Genomic DNA, 17,467 nt, shown 5'->3' with positions numbered 1-17,467 from the left:
GGTGCCCTACTCCTTTGAGCCATAGGTGCCCTCTTTTTAGTCTTTAGTCTTTTTAAAAGTTGTTTTTTTAAAGATACAGGGTGTTGCTGTTGCCCCAGCTAGAGTGCAGTTGCGTTGTCATGGCTCACTGCAACCTCAAACTTCTGGGCTCCAACGATCCTCCTGCCTCAGCTTTCTGACTAGATGGAACTACAAGCACATGGCACCATGCTTGGCTAATTTGTTTTCCTGTTTTTTGTAATGATGGGGTCTTGCTTTTGCTCAGTCTGGTCTTAAACTCTTCAAGCAGTCTTTCTGCCTCAGCCTTCCATGTGCTAAGATTATAGATGTGAGCCACTGTGCCTGGCCTGGGAGTTTTAATATTTCTTTTTTGGGGTTAGTGTAGAAGAAAAGTGTAGTGTAAAGTGTAGTGTAATGTAAAAAGAAAAAAAAAAAAACAAGATTTCATTTTTTAAAAAATTTGGGTTAGTGTAGAAGAAAAGTGTAGTGTAAAGTGTAGTGTAGTGTAAAAAGAAAAAAACAAGATTTCATTTTTTAAAAAATTTGGGCAAACATATATTAATATACCCTTGTTCCTGTATAAAAGCATTATATTTATCCACATTAAAACTCACTTGATTTTGTTTTTATTGTTGCTATATTTCTAACTGAATTAAATCTGTTTTACTTCATTTTTATAATTTAACTCATGCTTATAACCCAGATATCTGTTAAACTATTTCTCTCATAGATATATTTACTTATTATTATAATGTGTTTTCCCTAAATCATTAATAAAAACATAAATTTAAGTGTAAGTATAAATTTATGCTTTCTTTTACATGATTGCTCAAGTTATCTTTTTACCTTATTTCATGTCTTCTTTTTAGACAGTCTTTTAGCAGTTTCAGTTTCTTGTTATTTTAAAAAATTTTTGAGCAAATTTGGATGTTGTAGCATACTACTACTGCATTTAATAATATGAGTACAAAATGGGATTTGGTTTATCTGTATTTGCTTTTCTAAAGAAGCCAGGGCTGCATCTGCTGAGGGTTCTCTTGTGTATATTATCTATCCTCCCTGTTAATTTGTTAATCTAAAGACTATTATGTTTATAGGCTATCACCTATTGTGATGTTTCTACTACCTCCGAAGGATCCATGGAGGCTGATTTTATGAAGTGCTGATAGAAAATGTCTATTAAATGTGTAAGCTTTTATCTTAGGGTCAAGTTCAGGCTTTATTTGCCTAATTGCCCCTCCTTGGTGGACTTTTTTTCTCTGATTCTCTTTTGGGTGGGAGTCACTTTTCACGGGAGGCTTGTTTCACATTAGAAACATAGGCTTTCCCTCCTTAAAGATTAGAGTCTAATCCCAGTACTGCCATTTGCTAGTCTGTTGACTGAGTAAGATTGTTTTCCTTTTCTGTACTTCAGCTCTTATCTGTAAAGGGAAGTGGTAATATCTTTTAATGTTTTGAGAGTTAAGCACTAGAATATAAAGGCAGGCCCCTGTAGGATGCCTCTCTTTTCACTGAGGAATGGAAGTAGTACTGGTATCGATCTCATTCTTATGTTTATGATAGACACAGTGCTGTGGATGTAGAATGAACACTACAGTGTACACAAGGTCCTTTTTATGAGTACCCACAATTTCTATTCAGATATCACTTCCTCTAGGAAGCCTTCCCAGATTATTCTGGAAGAGGTAACACTTTTCTCCTTTAGGGTCCCTTGGCATAGTCTTCCAGATCTAAGAACTCTGGATTGAAATTTGTGTCGTTATTCTATGTATTACTAAGAAAGAAGATAATTACTAAGGAAAAAGATTATGAAATGATGACATAATCCTTTCACTTAACTTTTTATTTTTATATATTTGAAGAACTTTATTTAGAAATAGAAGTGAAAAACCATTGTGAAGTACCATTGAGTTCATAGATATTAAGTTTAAAATTCAGAGATGTTAATATGTGAATAAGTGTGCATCTCAGAACTGATAGAATATGATATGTATATATCTCTTAGGTGAGTGTGGATATTTATTGATAATTAGCCTTTACTACGTTCTATGAGCTCTTCCTTTGAATGTCAGGAAATATGACTTTGTTCATTTTAAATTCTTAAAGCCAAAACATGTAACATGTGATCAATTAATGTTACAAAAGGCCTCTATGTTTTTATAGAGTTGGTTTGATATTGACTATTTCATGTACCATGCATATATTCTAGAAGGAAAAGCATTCTTTTTTTAAAAATTAAATGGTAACTATGTACATTAATGCAATTCTGGGGTACAGTGTGGTGTTTTCATATACAATTTGAAATATTTTCATCAAACTGGTTAACATAGCCTTCATGTCATTTTCTTAGTTGTGTTAAGATGTTCATATTCTATTCTTAGAAAGATTCACTTGTACCCTTGTAAGATAAACCATAGAAGTGATCCCTCTAATCATCCTCCCTCCACCCATTCCTCCTTCCCTCTCCTTCCCCCCTCGTTCCCCCCTCCCCATATTCTTAGGCTGTTATTAGGTTATAGGTTTCATATGAAAGCTATAAATTAATTTCATAATAAGGCTATGTACACTGGATACTTTTTCTTCCATTCCTGCAACACTTTGCTAAGAAGAACACTTTCCAGCTCCATCCATGTGAACATGAAGGACGTAAAGTCTCCATCTTTCTTTATGGCTGCATAGTATTCAGGAAAAGCACTCTTAATACATAGCTATAGGCTACTAAACTCTCTTCCACCTAACTTGATTAAGTTACAAAGTTGGTCCCTTTATGAAAAGCCTAAATTTACTCTGAAATAGAATTAGAGGCTTGGCATAGGGGCTCACTCCTGCAATCCTAGCACTTTGGGAGGCTGAGATGGGAGGATTACTTGAGCCCAGGAGTTCAAGACCAGCCAGAACAATGGTGAAACTTAGTTTCTACAAAAAAATAGAAAAATTAGCTGGGCGTGGTGGCACGTGCCTGTAGTCCTAGGTGTTCAGGAGGCCGAGGCACGAGGATTGCCTGAGCCCAGGAGTTTGAAGGTGCAGTGAGCTATCATGGCACCCCTGTACTCTAGCCTGGGCCAAAGACTGAGACCCTGTCCCCTCCCCCCTGCAAATAGTAATTAGAACAATAGAGTTGGAAAGATCTTAGTAATTGCCCACACATTAAATAAAATACTTCTAGGACATAACAAAAAAAGAAAACTACAAACCAATATCCCTTATGAATATGGCGCATAAATCCTCAATAAAACTGAATTCAGTAGCATATCAAAAAAAAACAACAAATAATTACCAGCACTCAAGTGTATGTATCCCAAGGTGGTTCAAAATATGCAAATGAACAAATACAATTTACCACATAAACAGAAGCCAAAACAAAGACCATATGATCATCTCAGTAGATACAGAAAAAGCATTCAACAAAAATCAATACCCTTTCCTGATAAAAACCTTCAACTAACTTGCCCTTAAAAGAACATATCTCAAAATTATAAAAGCCATATATGACAAACCTGTAGCCAACATCAAGTTGAATGGGGAAAAGTTGAAAAAACATTTCCCTTAAGAATTACAAGAAGATAAGGGTGGCTACTGTGACCACTTCTATTCAACAGAATGCTGGAAGTCCTAGCCAGAGGGTTGTTTTAGAGAAAGAAAAAAGGTATCCAAGTAGGGAAAGAGGAGGTCAAACTATTGTTCTTTGCCAACAGCATGATCTTGTATGTAGAAAATCCCAAAGGCTCCAGGAATTGTTAAATTCAGCTAAGTCTCAAGATATAAAATCAAGTTACATAAATCACTAACATTATTCTATACCAGTAACAGTCAAGCTAAAAGCCAAATCAAAGACTCAATACCATTCACAAATAGCTATAAAGAAAATAAAATACCTAGCAATATACTTAACCAAGGAGGTAAAAGAAAGAACAAGTTGAATTAAAAATTATTGTTAAAATAATATACTTTGGTCAAAATTAAATCCAACATATGTGAGAATTAGACACTATTTTCTTTTCTTTCTTTCTTTTCCTTTCCCCTAGCTTCTCCCTCCTCCTCTCTCTGCCCTCCCCTTCCCCCACCCTCACTATGTCATTAATTGTCATTAATTGGCCTCATATCAAAGTTGAATACATAGGATTCATGTTTCTCCATTCCTGTGATACTCCACTAAGAATAATGTGTCACCTCCATCCAGGTTAATACGAATGCTGCAAAATCTCCATTTTTTTAATGCCTGAATAGTATTCCATGGTGTACATATACCACAGCTTGCCAATCCATTCCTAGGTTGAGGGGCATTTAGGCTGTTTCCACATTTTGGTGATTGTAAATTGAGCTGCAATAAACAGTCTAGTGCAAGTGTCTTTATAATAAAAGGTTTTTTTTCCTTCTGGATAGATGCCCAGTAATAGGATTGCAGGATCAAACTGGAGGTCTTGGTTGAGTTCTTTGAGGTTTCTCCATACTTCCAAAAAGGTTGTATTAGTTTTCAGTCCCATCAGCAGTGTAAAAGTGTTTCTTTTTTCTCCACATCCACGCCAGCATCTGTAGTTTTGAGATTTTGTGATGTGGGCCATTCTCACTGGGATTTGATGATATCTCAGGGTGGTTTTAATTTGCATTTCTCTAATAATTAGAGATGATGACCATTTTTTCATATGTTTGCTAGCCATTCATCTGTCTTCTTTAGAAAAGGTTCTATTCATCTCTCTTCCCCATTGATATATGGGATTGTTGGCTTTTTTCATGTGGATCAATTTACGTTCTCTATAGATCCTAGTTATTAAGCTTTTGTCTGATTCAAAAAATGCAAATATCCTTTCCCATTGTGTAGATTGTCTATTTGCTTTGGTGTTGTCTCCTTAGCTGTACAGAAGCTTTTCAGTTTAATTAAATCCCATTTGTTTATTTTTGTTCTTGTTGCAATTGCCATGGCAGTCTTCTTCATAAAGTCTTTCCCCAGGCTGATATCTTCCAGTGTTTTTCCTATGCTTTCTTTGAAGGTTTTTATTGTTTCATGCCTTAAATTTATGTCCTTTATCTATCTTGAATCAATTTTTGTGAGTGGAGAAAGGTGCAGGTCCAGTTTCAGTCTTTTACATGTGAATATCCAGTTCTCCCAGCACCATTTATTGAATGGGGGTTTTCCCCTTAGTGTACATTCTTGTTTGGTTTATCGAAGATTAGGTGGTTGTAAGTTGTTGGTTTCATTTCCTGGTTTTCTATTCGATTCCAAATGTCTATGTCTCTATTTTTGTGCCAGTACTATGCTGTCTTGAACACTATGGCCTTATAATACAGCCTAAAATCTGGTATGGTGATGCTCCCAGCTTTGTTTTTATTACCAAGAACTGCATTAGCTATACGGGGTTTTCTTCTGGTTCCATACAAAATGCAGAATCATTTTTTCCAAGTCTTGAAAATAGGATGTTGGTATTTTAATAGAGATGGCTCTGGGTATAGACATTTTAACAATGTTGTTTCTTCCCAGCCATGAGTATGGTATGTTCATTTGTTAATATCCTCTGCTATTTCCTTTACAGGGTTTCATAATTTTCTTTATAGAGGTCCTTCACCTCTTTTGTTAAGTATATTCCTAGGTATTTCATTTTCTTTGGGGCTATGGTGAAGGGAGTTGTGTCCTTAATTAGCCTCTCATCTTGGCTGTTATTGGCATATACAAAGGCAACTGACTTGTGGACGTTCATTTTATATCCCGAGACATTACTGTATTTTTTGATGACTTTCAGGAGTCTTGTGGTTGAGTCTTTGAAGTTCTCTAAGTATAAGATTATATCCTCAGCAAAGAGGGAGAGGTTGACCTCCTCTGCTCCCATTTGGATGCCCTTTATTTTCTTGTCTTGCCTAATTGTATTGGGTAGAACTTCTAGCACTATGTTGATTAGTAGTGGTAATAGAGGATAACCTTGTCTGGTTCCAGTTCTAAGTGGGAAAGCTTTCAGTTTTCCTCCATTCAGTAAAATATTAGCTGTGGGTTTGTCATAGATAGCTTTGATCAGTTTAAGAAATGTGCCACCTATGCCTAAACTCTTCAGTGTTCTAATTAGAAAAGGATGCTGGATTTTATCAAATGCTTTTTCTGCATCTATTGAGAGGATCATATGGGCTTTGTTTTTGCTTCTGTTGATATGGTGAATAACATTTATGGATTTACACATATTAAACCAGCCTTGTACCCTGGGATGAAACCTACTTGATCATGATGTATGACTTTTTTGATGAGAAGCTGTAATCTATTCGCTAGGGTTTTGTTGAGAATTTTTACGTCGGCTCGGCACCTGTGGCTCAAGCGGCTAAGGCGCCAGCCACATACACCTAAGGTGGCAGGTTCGAATCCCCAGCCCGGGCCTGCCAAACAACAATGATGGCTGCAACCAAAAAATGGCCAGGCGTTGTGGCGGGCGCCTGTGGTCCCAGCTACTTGGGAGGCAGAGGCAGGAGACTCGCTTGAGCCCAGGAGTTGGAGGTTGCTATGAGCAGTGAAGCCTCGGCACTCTACCCAGGGGGATAGCTTGAGGCTCCGTCTAAAAAAAAAAAAAGAAAAAGAAAAAGAAAAAAAGAAAAAAAAGAGAGAATTTTTACGTCTACATTCATTAGTGAAATTGATCTGAAGTTCTCCTTTTTGGTTGAGTCTTTTCCTGGTTTTGGTATCAGGGTGATGTTTGCTTTGTAGAACATGTTGGGAAATAAGATTCCTTCCTCCTCAATTTTTTGGAATAATTTCTGCAATATAGGAATAAGCTCTTCTTTGAAGGTTTGGTAGAATTCTGGTGTGAAGCCATCTGGACCATGGCATTTTTTTGTCCCCCAACCCTTTTGAGACTGAAGCACCCCTTCCCTCAGCTACTGGGACTGTTGGTAGTTGGCTGCTCTCTCCTGAGTTCTTCTCTGGAAATTGCCTCTGGCTAAAGAAATTTGTCTCATTCAAGGTTCATGTTTATGGGGTGGCAGATATCCAAAGACTGGCCATTGCTTCAATTTAGACATCTTTGAGGGGCTTTCCTAACTTCAGAGGTTGCTCAAGGGATCAACTGATATATTTGTCAGGACTTTGATAGAGTTCAACTTCTTCCTCTATCTATCCTGCTTCATTCTTTCACTCTCACTGGTCCTCATCTAGACAGCACTGCGCAATAAATACACTTCCTGCTTGTATATTTCTATCACAGAGTCTGTTTCCCAGGAAACATACACTGCATTGTTACCATTGTATGTTATTTAATGTATATAATATTTTGCATGGAAAATATAATTCATTATCCTTATGATTGGACATAAAAATTAACTCATGTAATAAATGTTTTATTTGTTTCGATAAAAATAAAGTCCAAAAACAATAGATGCTGCATGGATACAGAGAGAAAGGAATGTTTATACATTGTTTGCAGGACTGCAAATCAGTACAATCTATATAATACTAAAATATTGAAAATAATATGAGATTCCTCAAAGAACTATATGTAGACCTGCTGTTTGATCCAGCAATCTCATTATTGGGTATCCAAAGCAATCTTAAGAAAAAGCAACAAATGTGGAGGCATCACATCAGATTTCAAACTGTACTACAAAGCTGTAGTAACCAGAAGAGCATGGCATTGGTATAAAAATAGAGACATAAACCAATGGAAGAAGATAGAGAACCCAAAGGAAAATAAGTCTATCAAAAAGACACCCGGAGTTGAATGTTTATTGCATCACAGTTCACAATTGTAAAGATGTGCAGTCAACCCAAGTGCCCATTAATTCATGAGTGCATTAATAAAATGTGGCATATGTATACCATGGAGTACTACTCAAGCATAGTAAGGGATTAGTTAATGCCTTTTGCAATAATTTGGATGGAACTGGAGACCATTCTTCCAAGTACAGTATCTCAAGATTGGAAAAACAGACATCACATGTACATCTTATTAAATTGGAACTAACTGATGAGCACAAGTGCACAAAAGCAAGTAAAACTCACTGGAAATCATGCAAGAGAAGGTGGTGGTAGGGAGGGGCAAAAACCTACCTAATGGGTACAATGAACACTATTTGTATGATGGGCACACAGATAGCCATAATTCATGCATTACAAAAGCAATCCATGTAACCAAAAACATTTGTACCTCCTTAATACTTTGAAATAAAAAAAGAAAGCTTCTGCTACCATTTTAATGTATCAAAAGCGTGTTCAACTGCTAACTAGGGCTTCTGATTAGTGGACTTGGGTCAGTGAGATGTAATTATAGCCAAAAGCAATGATATTTGATATTAAAATATTTTAAATTTATGAAGAGTGAAATCGGCTTTTGTGTGTATATTTGTACATATGCATAGATGTACACGTATATGTACATATATGTATGTCTTTCTACAAATGCATACATATATATTTATAAATTTGTGTAACCATCACCACAATTATAACCTATACATTTAACAAAGTGAGAGATTGAAACTATGTGCTTTGAAATACTGATCTCTTTATCTATAATTCATTGTTTTCTCCATTATTTCACTTTAGCTTCCTCCCCTACCAATACTGACTGGTCAATTCAAGCTGGCCTGTTTAGCATTCCCTGTCGTTCCATGTACCTATCTTCTTTTGGCACCTTTGTGTAGAATAAACATTCTATATAAAATATCTCACTCTCAGAGAAAAGCAGAGACTTTTTTAAGTCCTACTTTCTTCAAGAAATGAAGTTCAGGGCAGGTGCGGTGGCTCCATACCTGTAATCCTAGCACTTTGGGAGGCCAAGGCAGGATTGTTTGAGGCTGGGAGTTTGAGACTAGCCTAAGTAAGAGTGAGACCCTGTTTCTAAAAAACTTAGCTGAGCATGATGTGGGGGTGCCCAGAGTTCTCAGTAGGCTGAGGGAGGAGGATCACTTGAGCCCAGGATTTTGAGGTTACAGTGAGCAAGAAGAAAAGAAATCAAGTTCTGCTTCCATGAATCTTTCTAATTGCCCTTGATCATCACTCCCTTTTCCAAACTCTTATAACAAGTATTGTGTATTAGCTTTATATTTACCTTTGTATTATAACTTATCTTTTAAAGTATTTGTATTTTATTTTCTATATGCTGTAAATGGAAATTTTATCTTCTTCCTTCTTCAATTTCATTTTCATCTAATGAAGATGTGCACAGTTAAAGATGTCTTTCTCTTTTGAGACTCTTCCAGATAGTCCCGTTAGCCCTCTAACTGTGGCAGTCTACTCTCTTCTTTCTACTATTATTGTATTGTTTTATTTATTTATTTTTTTGAGATGGGGTCTCTATCACCCACTTTGGAGCTCGATGGTGCATGGATCACTATATTCTTGAAGTTGGAGGCTCAAGCAATTCTCCTGTCTCAGCCTATCCAGTAGCTCAGACTACAGGTCTGCACTGCCATGCTTGGGTAATTTTTTTTTATTTTTTGTAGAGACAGGTCTTGCTATGTTGCCCATGCTGATCTTAAAGTTCTGACCTCAGGTGAGCCTCCTGCCTTGGCCACCCAGAGCACTGGGATTACAATTGTGAGCCACCACTCTTGGTCTATTGTACAGTTTGCAAGGCTCAATTAGATGGCTCTTTTCCTAATTTAGTCATAGTTGCTATGAGATAAAATACCACCAACTGAAACATAGTATCTTTGTTGGCCATCAATCATTTTGGGCTATAAGTGTCTGCACTTTCTTTCTGTTTAGAGAATTTCCTATCTTACACTTCTGCTTCCTGCCTTCCGCTATAAAAGCTGAAAATAATCAGATCCTAATTTCCCCATTCTCCTTTGCAGCTGGGACCCTGCCTTGAATCAGAAGCTAAAGGTTTAAAAGGAAAAGACAGCGCAGAAATTGTTCTGGTGGTGGAGGGGGCAGTAGTGACACCTGTTTTCCAAGGGTGGCATTCGGTAATAGTGGGGGAAGCATTGCAAGTTGTGGCAGGCTGTTTAGTTGGAGTGGTTACATTGCATTTACCACACAGCTTTTGTGGCATGAGTTTGCGTGTGGGTTTGGAGACCCAGTTTTCCACCCTTCCCAGTAGTCATTCTGTATTTCTTTCCTACTTAAAATCAGCCAAGATCGGATTCTGTTACTAGCAACTGATAATCCTGCCTGATAGGGTATCATAGAACTAGATTTAGAGCCCTGCTATAGACTCTTATCATAGTTGTGTTCCAAGCTGTCTTACCTTAGGTGAATTATGTACTCAAATTCTTCAGGTCTGAAATGAGTTTTTTTTTAAAGGTCCTTTTAGCACTAAAGTTCTGTTACTTTTGTTTCTGCTAATTGGCCAGCAGGATGCTGATGTGATCACCATTGGCTGCCAGACTCAGCAGATGCCACTAAATTCAGCTCACAATATTTCAGTATTGTATTGTTCTTTTCTGTTGTAGCGATTCTTGGTGCTTATGCCTGTATTTAACCCTATTGGTTAGCAAGTGTTTACAGTACTACACACTGCGTGCGTCTTGACAGGTGTAAAAATGTTCTTTGTTCTTTGCTTAGTGATCTGATTGAAGGGAAGAAATGCGTTAGGCACCAGCAGGTTTCAAGGTTTCTGTGGTAATGTTGATTCAGGCGAGAGCTTTTTAGTGGAGAGTTTAGATTCAAAGCCATAAATTGTAAAAATTACATTTTAATGCAGTACTGTTGGCTAGGAGATTGGAGATTTAAAGAGACCAACCCTTCTGTAGTTTTTTTTTTTTTTTTTACATGTGCATAGTAGAAAAACTAATGTTTTTCAGGAAAGCTAACAATAAATGCTTTGTAAGTGCTATCTCACTGTAGGGCTGTAGTTAATAGCTCTGAGGTTGTCTTCAAAGAAAAAAGAAGGGAAAATGAGGTGAAGGAGCTTGGAGGATCTACATTCAAACCTAGTTTTAAATGGAAGGAATCTCCTTGAAGCTTACTGACCTCTAATTTATGTCCTTTAAATACCAGATGAAAATAAAATGAGAGCAACATTAATTTTATCTTCCATCTTACCTTAGTAAATTCAGATTTTTTAAATGATTTCATTTGAGACCATACAAAAATTAATAGTATTTTTTTATTTGGGCATACCAATCTGAGAAGCAATGGTGGACATCGGGTTACCAGTGAGAATGACAGGTGTTTTATTGGGAGAGCTTACTTTTTTGCATCTTCTAGGTAAAAATACGGACAGAGTTATTAATGAGTCATTCAAATTTAAGTTCATCAAAGATTTATCAAATGCTGGACATGTTAGAGATTTTCACCTAACATGGTGAAAATGGTGAATTTTCTCTTGAGCGCCCATGTTATATTGCTTGCTTGAAGTTAAAGTACTAAACAGTCCTAAAGCAATGTTTATATTTAGTTGTGAAAGTATTTTTTTAAATGAACACATGTAGAATAAAATAGCTAATGGCCAAACTGTGAAGTACTAACTTAAAAAATGCAGCACAAGTTTGAATAAAAAGGTTAATGTATGCTGGAGGATGTGGGGATTATTACCCAGAACAGATGGGACTTGAGGGATATACTTGTAATATTTTGAGAGGGGACAGGACCAGGAAGGGGGCACCATTCAGGGAAAGTAGCATAATGCATCATGATAAAAAAAAAAAAGACCAAAAAAAAGGATAAATGTGACATATGCATATAGGAGTGAGGAGAAGGAAATTACTGGACGGGGGGTGGTGATACTAGTTGTATGTGGCAAGTGGATAGTTTGGGTGGTGCTAAATTAAAGATTGAAGAGTTTTTATTATGTTAGAGAAGGTTGTTTGGTATATCATCCTATATTCTCTTGCTTTTTTATTGTTGTTTATTTTCAGACTCCCTCGAGCCTACTTATCAGCAGCTTCAGAAAATGAAACTGGACAAGAGTCCCTTTGTGGTCGTCTCTGTGGTTGGGCAGGAACTCCTGACAGCTGGCCACCATGGGGCCTCTGTGGTTGTCTTAGAAGCTGCTCTGAAGATCGGCACCTGCAGCCTCAAACTGAGAGGTTCTGTTTTCTCTGCCCTGAGCAGTGCTTACTGGTCTCTTGGAAACACAGAGAAGAGCACTGGATACATGCAGCAGGACTTGGATGTAGCCAAGACCTTAGGTAGAGTATGCTCCTCTCCTTTATTTCCATGCAAAAAAGAAACAAACAAAGCTGATTAGCCTGCAATGAATGGAAGTGACATATACAGTGAAAACTGAGTGTCTCTAAAACATTCTTTGTTTTAGAGTACTCAGGTTCTTAGGGCTTTTTCATATAACAAAGTACCAGGACTCCCAAAAGATCAAGAGATATGGGTTAACATACTCATTACTCTCTTCAGATATTGCACCTTACAAATTTAATATCTCAAATGATAGCACTAGTGGGTGAATCTTTTATCATAATTTAAATTTTTTCTTCCAATAGAATGCATCATCATTTCAGAGGAAATAGTATAGTGCAGAGGTTAAGAGTGTATACTATGGAGCCATACTACTGGGTTTAGAATCCTGGCTCTGCCACTTACTGGCCATATGACTTTGGGCAAGTTTCATAATCTCTCTGTGCACCAGTTCCCTCATTTGTAAGATAAGTATGGCTATGATTATGATGGTTATTATGGTGATTATTCAGGTACTTATCCAATTTGCAGTAAAAGGAGGGATTTGGTGAGTCTATCACCAGCATACTTAGAAAGAAGCAATATATTGTAGGTTTGGAATCAAATGACTAAACTAACAAGCTAATGTTCAGAATCAAAAGTCATTAGGAAAATAATGAGGAGACTCAAACAGCAGATGGTTTGTGTCAAGGTCTTTACTTCTTGTTTCCCGGGTGCCTAAGTCCCTCAGCGTAGTTGTATGTTATAATATTAATAACAATTTTGTCCAGAGATTAGGCTGTAGGACTACAACTCCCTAGATATGGTCTGGTGTAAGAAGCAAATACTTTTCTAAAACAAAGGCAGTGAAATCTTAGCTAATAAATCCTTGGCTCTTAAATTAAGACGCCCATTACATATTATAAATAATGCTATAACATAGAGAAATTTTATCTTTTTTTAAAATCCAATTCAGGTGACCAGACAGGAGAATGCCGAGCTCATGGGAACCTAGGCTCTGCATTCTTCTCCAAAGGAAATTACCGAGAAGCTCTCACTAACCACAGGCATCAGTTGGTGCTCGCAATGAAACTCAAGGATCGAGAGGTAGGAAGTTTATCTGCAGACCAAAAAAAATTATTTTTTGAATCATGAAGTACTTCTTTTTAAAGAAAAAGTGTTTCAGGTACCTTAAAATATTACTTTCAGAAGTTGATAATAATTGATTCTTTCATCAACAATTGAGTGTTGGATGTTAACCCCCATATAGCTCTTGGATAAGACATTGCCCTGACCTCACATCTAACAGCTTAATCAGATGCATTGTTCTTATTCTTTTCAAATGTGCTGTGGAGTAAAATTGGCAAAAATCTCTGTCATCCTGAAATAGTTATTAAATTATAAGAAGCAAATGTTCTGGCTTTTTTGAGATTAAATATTAATTATTTGTAACCTTTTTGCATTCTTTGGTAGATTAACTTAGAAACATATTAAATTTGATTGAGAGACCTGAATCGTAATGATAAAGAGATATTAGCCTAATGGTTCTTAGGAAAATGAAGTGCAATATTCTCAAACAGTTGATATCTAGTAGATGTGACATGATGAGAAGTGTCTACAGAGTAGAAAAAGAATGAGGTTTAGAATCAGATAGAGCCAGATTTAAAATGTAGCTGCAGTACTTTCTGCCTTCCCTGTTCTCAGTAGTGTAATAGTGTGGTAGGATAATAAAGAATACATGTAAGGTCCCTGTTATGGTGCCTCGATGTCCATGCCCCTTCACAAAGGAATTCCATAATTGACAGCTTTTCTTATAATACTATGAATAAGAAAGAGAAGGTTAAGAGCAGAGGCAACAATAGTAGGAGGTGCAGTTGGTGCTGGCTCCTAGTCTAGTGTGCTGAGCCCTTTGTAGAAAAAAAATTTTAAAAAATCAATTTATGTGGTGAGAAATACGTTTAGTTACATTTATATCTCAGAATTCTATTATGGGACATTATAATTATTAATTATATTATTTAAATGATCTAGCAGCTTCCTGTCTATGGAATATGGTCAGACACTAGGAAGGAAACGGGTAAGAAAAGAAAAGTTTTGAAAAGCCACCAGATAGACCTTTCAAGGGCCATGGTCTTTTGACACTTTTATTCTCTAGGGCAGTGTTTTCAATCTTTTTTTATCTCATGGCACACTTGAACCTATAGTTAAACTTCCGTGGCACTTAAATTTCATCAAAAAAAAAAAAGGAGTGAAAAAAAAGAATATATTTACTGTGTTTTGAACTTATTTTGAAAATAATTTTTTTTCCCGCAGTTTTGGGCCAGGGCTGGGCTTGAACCCACCACCTCTGGCATATGGAGCTGGTGCCCTGCCCTTGAGCCACGGGCACCACCCTTGAAAATAATTTAATAATGATCTTTACAAATTTTTGTGGCACACCTAAGATCCTCACGAAACACCAATGTGCCATGGCATTGTGGTTGAAAATCACTGCTCTGGAGAGTTTTCTGAATATTTCTTTTATTGCCTATTTACTCTTAGTGTACAAGCCATTCTTATATGCCAGAGATGATCTGATTTCCTCATGTTCAAGGAATGAAATTAGGCATGAGACTTCTAGAGACAGGGATGCTGATGGGGTTAAGAAATGAGAGCCAAGTTTGAGAACTAAAACAGCTTAGTTTTCTAAAAGGGCCACTTAATGAAGAAATAGATTGCTTTATAAATATGTTGAAAGCTGAATTTATACTCTTTTTTCGTAACCTTTAATGTGTATATATTAGCCCAATTACTGGATAGGGTGGAAAGACTTTTAATTAGGTAACATCATAGGTATCCAAAAGGAGGAATGAAAGTTTTCTGCCTTTTTTCTTCTCAGTAGTGTAATTTTTTATCAACTGTATTCTCTGGGTTTTATAAACCTCTGCTATATAATATGTTCCCTAAAAATCATTGAATTACAAGGATGGAAGGGACCCTAAGATAATACTGGTACCTGTTCTTTCCCCCCAAACCTTCCCATGTGAGGGTTGCCACCTACTACCACAGGCATCTACTGCAGTAGTTTACAAACCTGCCTATTGGGAAGTTTTTCTTTTGTATCAGGGAAAAACCTTGGGGCTGATTTTTAAACCTTTAAGTTCCCACAGAAGGCAGTTCTTTGCAGGAAGAGAATGTCCAGTTATCATAATCCTTTTCTAGGTTGAATAATGCTATTCATGTCCGTCTCAAGGTTTCTGATTATTAAGACTTTAATAATCTTCACAACTCTCTCGGGCTCTTCCCTTTTCACACAGGCCCACTTAGGTTTTCGGTTGGCCATAGCTTGACTGTCACAGAGGCCTTCTTCTGAGGTATTCTTGCTGTTCAGCCCATGCTTGTGCTTGGTATTCTCTAAGCATATTTTCTGATTCCTAGACTGACCTATGAAATTTCTCAAATCTCTCACTCTGTGTCTCTTCTGTTGTGTTTGTGTCTGGAATTATAGAGTTCCATTCATCATCTTGAGAAATTTAATGTTACTTTATTACTACTTTTCTTAATATATTTTTATTTTTTTGGCTGAGGCAAGGTTTGAACCTGCCACCTCCGGTATATGGGGCTGGTGCCCTATGCCTTTGAGCCACAGGCACTGCCCTTAATTTTTTGTTTATAAATTTATTTCCTGTATCTGATGCCTAGTAAATGTTTAAAAATTCCTTTTTAAATCATTTTTTTTACTGTGGGTGTGGGAGAATACTTGAGATCTCTCTTAGCAAGTTTCAAGTATGTAATAGGGTATTAATAATATTAACTGTAGTCCTCTGCTATACATGAGATCTCTAGAACTTATTAGCCTACATAACTAAGACCTTATAGTCTTTAACCAGCATCTTCCCATTCCACCTCCCTCCCCTCTTCCTTCTGGTAACTATCATTTTGTCTACTCTCTGCTTCTATGATCTTGACTCTTTAAAATTCTAAATATAAGTGAGTTCTCTGCTATATTTTTTGTTCTGTGTCTGGCTTATTTCACTTAGCTAATGTCTTCCAAGTTCATCCATGTTGTTGGAAATGGCAGGATTTCCTTCTTTTTTAAGGCTGAATAACATTTCATTGTATGTACTCATGTGTGTGTGTGTGTGTATATGTGTGTCACAATTTCTTAATGCATGTATTCATTGATGGACACTTAGGTTGTTTCCATATTTTAGCTATTGTGAATAGTGCTGCAGTAATCATAAACATTTATCTTAATTTTAAGGTTGTTTTTTGAGTGTTCCTTCTTATCTGGCTGTGTTTAACTGGAAATTTTTATTACTAAAGCCCTAAAACCAACCACCACTTGTTAAGACTGGAGTTAATACACATATTGGCCCAGAACTTAAAGGAATATATAAAATGTCTAAAGGGAACTATTGCAATAATATATATTTTATTTATATTCAAAGTTTAGTTGGATAGTTTTCTGAGATTTGATTTAATTAAGTGTAATACTCATGAAGCACCTAACACTGTATTTAGGGTTTAGAGGCAGGGTGGTGGTACTGTGGGGTCTTACATTCTCTTTGAGGCTAGCTTTAACATATGGAAATGTTCAAACATTGCTTCAGCAATAAATGATGAATGCTTTCTTAATCACTGATTCTTAATCACTATCAAGGAGGCAGAGACTGGTATGAATTTGAGGATGTTTTGTGAAACAGGGTAAAACTCAGAATATGGTTCTAAACCCGAGTTAGTGTATGAGTCTTGTTCTAATGAGTGATAAAAGAATTCATGCCTTTAGCAAAGATCAGATGTTTACTATATTGCTATTCAGTATAGTCACAGAATCTTATTTTTTTAAGAAGTTAATATTTATTATTTTTATCTAATTATATAAGAAATGTGAAAATGACCAGCCATAAATCTGCCATTTTTTAATATTTTGGGTTTGCACTTTTACTCACATATACAATTGTATTTTTTAATATCCATTCAAACAAAAATTGAAATTTTTTTATAATACGATTTTATGATTTTTTTTACCTTTTTTTTTTTTAGTGGCTGGGGCTGGGTTTGAACCCGCCACCTCTGATATATGGGGCCGGTGCTCTACTCCTTTGAGCCACAGGTGCCGCCTGATTTTTTTACTTTTTTTCAACTTAATTTTATATTTCTTCATTTTTTAAAGTGTTCTATTAAAAGTCTTATGCTTGGCCAGGCATGGGGCTCCTGCCTGTAATCCTAGTATTCTGGGTGGCCAAGGTGGGTAGACTGCCTGAGCTCAGGAATTTGAGGCCAGCCTGAGCAAGAGTGAGACCCCATCTTTACTAAAAATAGAAATACTAGCCTGGTGTTGTGGTGGGTAACTGTGCCAGCTACTCAGGTGGATAAGGCAAGAGGATTGCTTGAGCCCATGAGTATAAGGTTGCTGTGTGCTATAAGTTTAAGGGTACTATGAGCTATGATGCCATGACA

At 36.6% G+C, this 17,467-nt stretch overlaps 1 protein-coding gene across 1 annotated transcript in view; it reads left to right on the top strand.

Annotated features, from left to right (window-relative positions):
• The window catches only part of TTC28 (tetratricopeptide repeat domain 28), a 472,107-nt gene that overhangs the window by 147,282 nt on the left and 307,358 nt on the right, over nt 1-17,467 (top strand). Inside the window, exons 3-4 of the mRNA XM_023513262.1 lie at nt 11,773-12,045; nt 13,002-13,132. Coding sequence (XP_023369030.1) covers nt 11,773-12,045; nt 13,002-13,132 — 404 coding nt within the window. The remainder of the gene's footprint in view (nt 1-11,772; nt 12,046-13,001; nt 13,133-17,467) is intronic.

The sequence above is a fragment of the Otolemur garnettii genome, unplaced genomic scaffold (assembly GCF_000181295.1).
Source record: "Otolemur garnettii isolate 467f Iridium unplaced genomic scaffold, OtoGar3 scaffold00038, whole genome shotgun sequence".
Classification (NCBI taxonomy): Eukaryota; Metazoa; Chordata; class Mammalia; order Primates; family Galagidae; genus Otolemur; species Otolemur garnettii.
This window is presented reverse-complemented; position numbering and strand designations above follow the sequence as displayed.